This window comes from Panthera onca, chromosome B1, assembly GCF_046562875.1.
Source record: "Panthera onca isolate mPanOnc1 chromosome B1, mPanOnc1 haplotype 2, whole genome shotgun sequence".
Classification (NCBI taxonomy): Eukaryota; Metazoa; Chordata; class Mammalia; order Carnivora; family Felidae; genus Panthera; species Panthera onca.
Window position 1 is genome coordinate 188962018 of NC_138342.1, and position 10397 is coordinate 188972414.

At 54.0% G+C, this 10397-nt stretch overlaps 1 protein-coding gene across 1 annotated transcript; it reads right to left on the reverse strand.

Moving 5' to 3' along the window:
- Positions 1-22: 22 nt before the first annotated feature.
- On the reverse strand, positions 23-2029 carry HELT (helt bHLH transcription factor). The gene is made up of 4 exons (XM_078445140.2): positions 1735-2029; positions 1473-1626; positions 1109-1341; positions 23-693 (listed from the first exon to the last, which is right to left on the reverse strand). Exons 1-4 carry the CDS (start codon positions 2027-2029, stop codon positions 194-196), a joined length of 1182 nt encoding a protein of 393 aa, XP_078301266.2. The 3' UTR covers positions 23-193.
- Positions 2030-10397: the final 8368 nt, after the last annotated feature.

Below are 10397 nucleotides of genomic sequence, written 5' to 3' on the forward strand. Positions count from 1 at the left end.
AAAGAAATCCATCTCTTGGGTCTTTATCAGAAAACGTTTATTGCCAGGGGGAGATCCTTCAGGAGACTAATTTGCTCTTGACCTTCCCCCACCCAGCTTTTTTGTCGGCACACTATTTACATCTGTACAACGTACGGTGTTTTTCCTACGTGGCGCCGGGCGCGCGCGGAGAACCCTGGCGGGCGAGGCGGCGTCAGAGCACCGGGGGGTGCTGGGGCGGGTGCAGGTTGAGGGCGTTGGGGTGGGCGTGGCCGATCAGGTTGAGGTAGTGCCGGTCCAGCCCCTGCACGGGCGTCAGGAAGGGGCTGTGCTGCTGCGCGGGGCTCGGGAGCGCCACCGGCGCGCCGGGCAGGTAGGGCAGCGCCGGGCTGCGGGCCGCGCCGTGCGGCCAGGGAAAGGGCCCGGGGGCGGCGCCCTGCGGGAAAACGGAGGCCTCCCCGGGGCTGTGGCCCGTGAGCTCGGCCCCCGCTGGGTGCAGCTGATAGGAGAAATCCGGCTCCGGGAGCGAACCCAGCGGCTGGAAGGCGGGCTCGGCGCCCAAGCGGGCCTTGGACTGCAGGAAGGCGAGGATGCGCGCGTACTTGGTGTCCTTGGTCTCCATCCTTTCCACGGTGGTGAGATAATGCACCAGGTTCTTCATGCACTCGTGGTAGCCGTAGTGGAAGTAGTTGGCAAACTCTGCTAGCAGTTCTGCTGGAGCGGCGAGCAAACCCGCAGGAAGGAAAAAACAAACCGTGAGCAGCCCCTTCCCCACCGGGAGCCCGAGGCACCCTCCCGTCACGTTTTCTGGCCCGAGATCCCATTTGAGGCCTGTCCGCCCTTACCCCCAGTCTGGAGACCGGAACAGCGAAAGCAAAATAACTCTTTTTCTTTAAGAGCCTGACCCCCACCCTTCCCCACCTGAGAGGAGGGGACGGAACCAGCATCCCCAGAAACCTGTCCTCCTGTCCCCTTGCTTACGTAGAACCTCGGCCCGCCCCCAACCCCCTCGGGCCGCATCCAGAGTGGAGACCTCTCACGAGGACCCTTTGACCCCCACTCCCGGCCCCAAGTGCCAGTGTGGCGAACGCTCCCCGCCCAGGTTCCCCTTTGTCCAACCCGCGCCCACCTTTTTCTCTTCCCCGGGGAAAATCAGCGGAGTGCAGGGCCCTCAGGTACTGAACGGTCATCTCGAGGATCTCCGCCTTCTCCAGCTTACCGGAACTCTGCAAAAGGAGGAAGAGCTCCTCGCAGCGACCCAGCGAGCGCAAGCCAACCCGGGCAGGCTGGGTGCACGGCTTTGTCCCGGGCAGCGAGCAGGCGCTGGGGCGGATCCGCGCGAGGGCCGCCTGGGGCTCGCCCAGCGCTCGATCCCCGGGGAGAAGAGGCCGCAGCAAAGGCCTCTCCGTCTCCAGACTCCCTGCATCCCTGCCGAGCGTGGCAGCTGAGGATCCCCAGCGCCTGGCTCTGTTAGCTCGGCCTCTGACGTTACCTGCTTCGCCAGGGCCATGGGTACCGTCTTGCCCAGCTCGTTCAAGCAGCGGTTTATCCGGTCCCTCCTCCGCTTTTCTATCACTTTGTGGGAAACAGGGGTTCTCTGCGAACAGAGGTTTGAACATTTAGGATAGTGTTGCCCAGGGAGTCGTCAAAGGCATGGCTGCAGCTGCGCGTCAACGGTCTTCCCAGCCCCCAACGCGGCCCAGGGACTCCCCCTCGGACGGGGGTCAGAGGAGCTCTGCCCTCTCACGCCCGCACCAGTGCGCTCCTCTTCCGGCCGCCCGCCGGCCCGGCTTGGGCCACGCCGTCCAGCTGAGCGCCAGGGCCCTGGGGAGGTGGCCACCGGCCTCCCGAGTTGAGGAAGCTCCTCTCTCTGTCCTCGTTCCTCGCCCAAACCACTCAAGCTTCCTCCGCACGAGAGTCCCGTGTGCCACGTCCCTGCCGTCGGTCCAGCCAGGTGGCGGCTCCGGGAGTCAGACGCCCCCACCAGTGGGGCGCAAGGGCTGTCTGGGCTCAGCCGACTCACTTTGCGTTCCTTAAGCTTGTCTGACATCCTGGTCAGGACGCGCCCTCGGGAGAGGCGGTGGCGCGAGTCACCCGTCCACTTTCCGCCTCGTGTGCCTCCTCGAGTGTCCCAGGTAGACTGCAGCCTCCCAACTCCGAGGGGCTGCCTTATAAAGCGGTCATCTAGGGCTCCAAGTGCATTCACGAGTTGAATTATTCCATAGGATTAGGGGAGCTGCGTTTGGGGGGATGTATGCATTCGAGATCAGTTTTAAAGAAGTTAAGAAAAAAAAATTAGCAGCCGAGGGGGGCGAGCTGGGGGCAGATCAGCTTTGTTAATCCACGTGGCCCTTCAAAGGACACGTGATCGGCGGGGGAATAACATTTGCATGGCAACAGCCCCGGCGGGAAAAGGAGGCGGTAAACTGGGGCCCGCGGGCGAGCGAGCGCCTGCAGCAGGCGCAGAGCGCAGGGGCGCAGCGGCCGCGGGCACCGGGGGGCGAGGACCCTCACAAAAACAGTGTCGCCTCCTTTAGTCCCACCGCTGAGTCTCACACGATTGCCTGTTTACAAATCCCAGCAAGCCCGCAGTCCCAGCGCCGAGTGCGTTTTAAAGCCTGTCCAGAGTCATTAAAGTAATTAAGTAAGCCTTTAATAGGCTGTTCCGCCGGGTTCAAGGGAGAGCTCTTGGAGACGGAGGCGCCCCGTTTGTTCCCAGGCTTTTCTCACACGACTTGGTGACACGTCCATCTCCCCCCTTTTTGTTTACACCGCTTTATTTGTCCGGACATCCCGGCAGGTGTGGGGCTGCGGCTGGCACACGAGGCTCCCGCCTCGCCTCGCCCCTCCCGCTGGTCTCTGGCACGCGACGCTCCCCCCTACTCCCTGACCACGTCGCTTGCTTTCTTTTCTCCCCCCCCTCGGGCTCTCTCTTCGCGGGGGGAAAGAGGCTCAATTTGTAGCCTATTATCCTATACGAAAATGTCCATTGAAATGTATGAATAGTTTCATTGGGCTAAATTTTAATAATGCCAGAGGGTGGGGGGAGGAGAGACAGGCAGGCGTGTGTGTGTGTGTGTGTGTGTGTGTGTGTGTGTGTGTGTGTGTGTGTGTGAGGGGGGGTGGTGGGAGGATTGGGGGGCAACACGGAGAAGAGTGGGCCGAGAAGAAAAGGGGGAATGCAGCTGGCCCAGGCGAGCATTATGCGACGTCACCTGCGAGAGGGGGCGCCTACAGACCCCTATTCATTTGCCTAATTTTGGTCAATTTAACAAACTTCAGGAGAAATTATTGTGGCTTTGTCAGGGAGGGTGAAGCCTTCTGATCGAATTAACAGCATGTTTTGATCCGGTAAATGTCATTAGAAAGGGAGAAACAATCGCGCTTAGAGGGCTCTGAGTAATGCGCCCAAGTGGAGACGCCAAAGCGCACGGCTCACAAAGGGAGCAAGTAGCTGCCACAGGGAACTTTTGTACCCGCCCATCGCCCAAGTTTTGACACAAAAAGGCATTATTTCATACTTGAATACGTTTAATCCAACGATTGTCTATTTTCTGCAAACATATTTTCACAGCATTGTTAACTTTTTATGTCCCCCTTTCGCGGGCGCCTTTTCTTAACGTTTGGGGGCGGGAGAGCGCAGACACTTTGGGCATCAATATTTGTCACTGAAAAGGGCTCCGTGAAGTTAGGGAAGTTGATCTCTTTTTTATGGTTTTAGAGAGCGAATATATCGGGGGGAGGAGGAGGGAGGGAAGGCACCAACAGAAACGAGGGAGGAAATTTGCTGGACGGGCCCGAGGGGAAGGAGGGGGGCGGCGGCGGCTGGGAACTCCCACCGCCTCCCGCGCCTCTGCGGGCAGCCTGGCCGGCGGCCGGGGGCCTCCTCCCCCACCCACCGGGCTCGCTCGCAGTTGCTGCCTCGGACCCGCACTCTGGGGTCTCCAGGCGTGCGGGGTATGGGTGGCGTGTGAGCTTTCTCGCAGATGGAAACTATAAAAATGGCTTTTGTTTTACGACCTGCTCTAGGGCCACCGAGCTCTCACCTTTTTCTGATCTGTTCCATCTGAGAACAACCAAGCCCTCTCCTTAGATATCCTTGCCTCCTTTTCTGCTCCGCACCTCGCCTAAATTCTCTCCCCTCTGCTGGACCGTGGCAGGGCCCGAGCTCTCCCTGGGGTGTCGTTGGTCCTCGGCAGAGGTGGCTAAGGAGGAGCCCCGCTCGCCGGTGGGACCTGGGGAGCTCCTAGGGCGCAGAGGCGGGCCCGGGGTGCTGGGCCTTGGGGAAGAGAGCGGCCCACCCGCCGCGGCCTGGGAGCTGTGGGGCCCGGTCGGCACCACGCACCCCTGGGGTCTCCCTCTCCGTCTCGCTCTCAGTCTCCTCAGGACGGTTCTTTTCTGCTTCACGCCAGATTGGACACGACCCGCACCCTCCCGCGCAGGTTGCTCTGCCAGCCGCCGGTGCCCTCTCAGGGGTTGTCGATTTCAGCATATTCACTCGCACACAAAGGGATTAAACACGAACCCTTATCATCCAAATTAACTAACGTGAATGGGTAAAAGGGAACGCGCACACTTCTCACCCCACCCGCCCCCCCTTTTAAGCCAGCGGACTAGGAGTTGATCCTCTTACTGCTGGTGTTAACCGCCAGCTGCAGGCACCTTCCACGGGCCAAATTTCATTCTGTGCGAACTGTTTAATTTCTCGTGGTTGCTCGCGGAGCCGGGCCCCAGGGCGGTAAGTACCCGCGTGTGGCTTGGGGATTGGAGGGGGGAGGCAAGTGAAGGTGGGTAGGTAGGTGGGTGGAGGTGGGGGGCAGGCGCGCGCATCCCTCACCAAGTCCCCCAGCGGCTGCTGCAGCCCTTTCTGGGAGACCGGAAACGCCGCTCCAGGTTCAAGGTGAGGCTACGACTGTTTTCTCTCCGGGCCTGAAGGCTCCAATGGCACTGCCAGAAACTGGGGTGCCAGGACCCTCAAGGCCATCGTTCCTCAACTTCCTCTCCAGGATGGCCATGGTGTTCCCTGATCTTGACCGAGTTTCCACTAAGCTGGGTCGTGAGGCCCTGTGGGTGCCAGAGCCTACAGTCCCTCACATCCCAGCTCCACCCCCGCCAGCTGGGCCAGACATTGGGCTGGGCCTCAGCGTCCTCTTCTGTGAAATGGACGTAATCAGCGTATCTACTAGGTCACAGTGTGGCCACTGAAATAAGTAAATATAGGCGAGGCATCTCCAATCAGGCTGAAGTGCTGGGTTAATGGCTTCATTTGGCCCGGAAGTCTCTTCTGCAGTGACTCTCGGGTAGTAAGTAGTGTTTTGTGGGGTTGGTGCTGTTGTGTGATATTTTAATTTGTTTCATATTTTTTCTCATCTCTAAGAAAGCCTCACTTTCCTGAAAAGGCCATAGAACTTTCTCCTGAAGTATGTTCGCTTGACCTGAACTGGACAAATGATTGGGGCATTGGATGACCCCCCCCCCCCCCCCGCAGGTGACATCACCTGGTGCCTGCTGGCCACCTGGGTCCTCTCTGTGCTTGGGAGACGGAAAAAGGCTCTAAGTGCAGACACCTCTTAACATCGTAGTCTCGGAGTGATTCAGACTTGAGCATTGAAGCAAAACGAGGAAGACTACGTAGGAATTAGACGATGCTAATTAAATGTTAGTCTGCACATAGACTCCTGGTGTCTAAAGGCCATTGTTGGAGAATACCCCAATCACAGGCAGAATGTTTATTACTGTTGCTAATATTGTTATTTTTACTATTACTTTTTTTTTTTTCATAGAGCTGACCTGTAGCTTCTAAACACCAAAAGATGGATTCTTTTGTGTTTCTTTCGAATTCTCGAAGTCAAGGATTTATGGATTTGGGAATGGGGAAGGGGAAATGAATAGAAAGGGGGAAAAATGTAGTGGGTATTTGGTAATTTCAGCCAAATTGCTCTAAGACAAAGTGTTCTGGGTGATTCCGAATCTCTCCCTCCAATGCTCCCCTCCAGTACAGGTTTTTCCAGTTGCATTAATGGGACTGGGGATTTAATCAAGTGAGAAAATGTGGGTCTTGTCAGAGAGTAGAGAAAACACAGCTATGGCTGACCCACCTGTGCTTCTCAGGTATCCGCAAACAAGGCATGAAAGGAACCGAATTCCTAGGCTGTATTTTTGAAGTGAGTAGCGTCACAGGACGTGGGATGGCAGGATGCTTCCTCTGAAAGGAGCCTGAAAGACCATTACATCCAACACACCATTTTACCGTGGGAGGATCTGAGCAGCACGGAGGGGACCTGGCAAAGCCCAGCTGTGCACAGCAAGCTGTCACAAGGTGTCTCACTGTTTGTGGATTTGCCGTGTGACCTCCATGGCCAACACTTTCTGTTTACTCTCTGTTATTGTGAAGGAGAGTCCGGTCGGGGACACTGATTTCACATGGCGGAGAGCGTTTTGCTGCCTCTGGCGGGTGTGATTGCCATCAGAGGCATCAGTTGTGTCCTTGAACCTCCCTCCGGTGCTGCCACTTCTCACAGGTCCTGTGATAACAGCATGTTGTGAGCGCTGACAGGAGTCAGAAGCTGGGAATATCAAGTAGACAGGGCCATGGGAGACTTGTCCTCTAAGAAAGAAGAAAATATTGTGTTGATGGCCCCAGTCCAGTAGCCCCAACACAACCATCACCACCACTGTTTGTTCTAGCTGGTGTTCATCAGGTATCCTGTTGGGCTGACAACTTCTCTGGACTTTTCCTTAATCAGCGTCCCTGATTCCTCTCCCCCTCTGACCACCGATAGTATTCTCAATTCAGTAATGAGGTCAACAGGAAGTTACGTGGAAGGGACGGTGCTTACTGGCACAGCCAGGTGAAGATGACAACTTCGGGAATAACTTCGACCTCTCCAACCATGAGGACAGAAGGTGCCGGCTTTCCCTGAAAGCAGTCCAGAGACTCAGGAAACCTGGATTCGTCATAGATTTCCCAGGGCTTTATCTCCTTTGTTCTGGTCTCTGAAGCAGTTGTTTGCTTTCTGTTTTGAAAGCTTTCATTTATTTTGAGAGAGTGAGAAAACAGGCCGGGGAGAGGCAGAGAGAAAGGGGGATAGAGGATCCAAAGCAGGCTCTGTGCTGTCAGCACGGAGCCGGATGCGGGGCTCGAACTCACAAGCCGTGAGCTCCTGCCCTGAGCTGAAGTTGGGCACTTAACCCACTGAGCCACCCAGGTGCCCCTCTGTGTCTAGATAGAGCACCGGATAGTCTTTGCTGAATGAGGTCGCAGCTCAAGGCTTGCCATGAACACAGGGGGCTTTGTAGCTCTGCCTTTTCAAATATTCTATAGAGTATTTACAGTACTTCCCTCAAGTTCTGTCCGCTATATGCAAGGATTTATTTCCTGCTTGTCCCTCCAGGGTTTGAAAGTAGTAGATGCTTTCACATGTGGTGTTTCAACGTAGTTTTGTTGAATGAAGAAAAACTGGGAGAGGCGCTCCGAGAATTATTTCGGCATCAATGCTAGAGCTAATGCTACAGGCCATCTCTCTCGGGACCCCATACTGTCGTATTTCACCATTTATTTTTTGGACTTTTGAGAGAACTGCAAGAACCAGGGGATGTATAGATCTAACTATTGAGGAAGAATACTTTTAGGGAGATTGCAGGATGGATGAGGCTGTTTGCTTTCCATGTGTTGATGTTAACATTACTTAGAAAAGTATGGTGCAGATGCTGTGAATGGTGTCCCTTATGGGCTTTGATTATTCTAGGCAGCTGGCTTTCTTTGGGGCTAATGATTACAGCTTTTTGCTCTTGATTAACTTGAGTGGCCATCCAGAAGTTATCCCTGAGGAGCTATGGCTCTTTCTATAGCATAAAGATTTCATGTCTCCAGGGTAAATTTGCACACAAAACTAGAGGTATAGGATACTGAAAATAAGAAATTCTCGTAAATTACAATACATGACAGAGAACTTGGGGGAAAGATTCAGGTTGGGGAGAAATGTCAGTTACAGGAATGTTAATAACCGTTCCATTGTATGGGGCCGTACTCAAGGAGCAGAGATCTGAGGGCGGGTCACCTGATCTGTGTGTGCAGGTGACGGCCAGGTTCCTCCCCTTCCTCCCTGTCCTCTACATTCATTCACCACCGGATCCAGCATTCACTGTGTGCCAGGCAATGGATGGGGTGACACTGGAGCCACTGGGAACAAAGGTAGAATTTTTGAAGAATCTATAAATTCTCACGTGTGACAAGAAGGAGCCATGCTGTTTCTTTACATTAATCTTACCAATTAGACATGAATTTCAGGAATTCTAAATCCTTCCCTTTAAAAACTTCACTGATCTTAGAGCATTAGGGACTCGTCTTGTGGTGATTTTCTGTAACCCCAAATTAAAGGATATTGTCAAGACAATAAGTTGTGATTGAGATACAGTATAATTTTGGAAGACCTGCTCAATTCCTTTCCTGTGGCTGCTGTAACAAATTGCCACAAATTACCCTAAACTCAAAACAAGAGAAGTTTATTCTCGCCCAGTCTGGAGGTCAGAAATCTGAAATCAGCGGCCCTGGTCTGAAATCAGGCATCAGCTGGGCCATGCTTCCACTGGGAGGTCTAGAGCAGAGTCTCTTGCCTTTTCAGCTTGGTGCCTGCCAGAATCCCTGGCTTGTGGTCGCCTTACTCTGATCTCTGCCTCCAGGGTCACATTGTCTTCTCTACCCCCCTCTCTCTTATAAGGGTACTTAACTGTTGCATTTAGGACCCACCTGGTCAATCTCCCTATCTCAGGACGCTTAACTTAATCCAACATGCAGTCTTTTCCCTCCCCTCCCCTCCCCTCCCGGCTCTCTTTTCGGTAACATTTGTAACATTCCGAGGCTCCAGGATGTGGATGCCTCTGGGGGGCCGTTATTTAGCTCCTGTTCCTGGTGAGGTACCATAGTGGGAGCTAAGACAGCAGGCACACTGATGTCCTGGGGCAAGGCCAGGAGAGGAGCAGAGGCATGGACCAGAGGACATGGGGGAGAGGAGAAAAGAAAGGCACGTTCTGGAGGCACCTGGGTGGCTCAGTTGGTGAAGCGTCCGCCTTCGGGTCAGGTCATGATCTTGCGGTTTGTGAGTTCAAGCCCCACATCGAGCTCTGTGCTTCCAGCTCGATTCCTGGAGCCTGTTTCTGATTCTGTGTCTTCCTCTTTCTCTCTGCCCTTTCCCCGCTGGCACTCTTTCTCTCTCTCCAGAATAAATAAACATTTAAAAAGTTAAAAATAAACAAAAAGGCATGTTCTGTTTCCAAACTTAGCAGAGCTACCCCTCCGCCTTCCTGTCTTCTGTCCATTTCCCCTTCTCCCTCTTCATGCTTTCTTACCCCTTTTCCATCACAGGACCCCTTGTCCCAGGCTTCAGGATTAAAGCTGCAGTCACTTATTTATGCTGCATTATAACCTGGTGTATGTTACATCATCTTTAATTTGTAACCTACACCCTTGTTATCATATACATGTGTATAATACACACGTGCGTGTGCACACACACACACACAATGGCTGTGTCTCAAAACTAGCTAATTAAGAATAAAGCAAGAGGTGCCTGGGCGGCTCAGTCCAGTTAAGCATCTGACTTAGGCTCAGGTCATGATCTCACGGTTTGTGAGTTTGAGGCCCGCACTGGGCTCACTGTTCTTGGCACAGAGCCCATTTTGGGGTTTCTGCCCCTCCTCCACTCGTTCTTTCAAAAATAAATAGACTTAAAAAGAAAGACTCGGGGCGCCTGGGTGGCGCAGTCGGTTAAGCGTCCGACTTCAGCCAGGTCACGATCTCGCGGTCCGTGAGTTCGAGCCCCGCGTCAGGCTCTGGGCTGGTGGCTCGGAGCCTGGAGCCTGTTTCCGATTCTGTGTCTCCCTCTCTCTCTGCCCCTCCCCCGTTCATGCTCTGTCTCTCTCTGTCCCAAAAATAAAAAAATAAAAAAAATAAAAAAAAAAAAAAAGACTCAACCTTTCCCTTCCCTACCCTTCTCCAACATCCTTTTTCTTGGAAAAATTTCTTTTCATGTTTATTTTTGAGAGAGCATAAGAGAGTGGGGGAGGGGCAGAGAGCGACGGAGGCAGAGAATCCCACGCAGGCTCTACCCTGCTAGAGCAGAATCCAATGTGAGGCTCAAACTCACGAATCGTGACATCACGACCTGAGCGGTAATCAAGAGTCGGATGCTTAACAGCCTGAGCCACCCAGGTGCCCCTCCCAACAGTTGGCCGCTGCTCTTTTGAAAATGCCATACTCCTGCTCACCAGGGCCTGTGCGTCAAGGACACCTGGATGTAAATCCTGACCCTGCTTATGCAAGGGTTTCGGGTCCGTTGCTGCACCTCAATTTCTGCATCTGTGAAGCAGAGATGATACCTGCTTCTTAGGCTCTATTGAGCGGACTCCATGAAGTAACA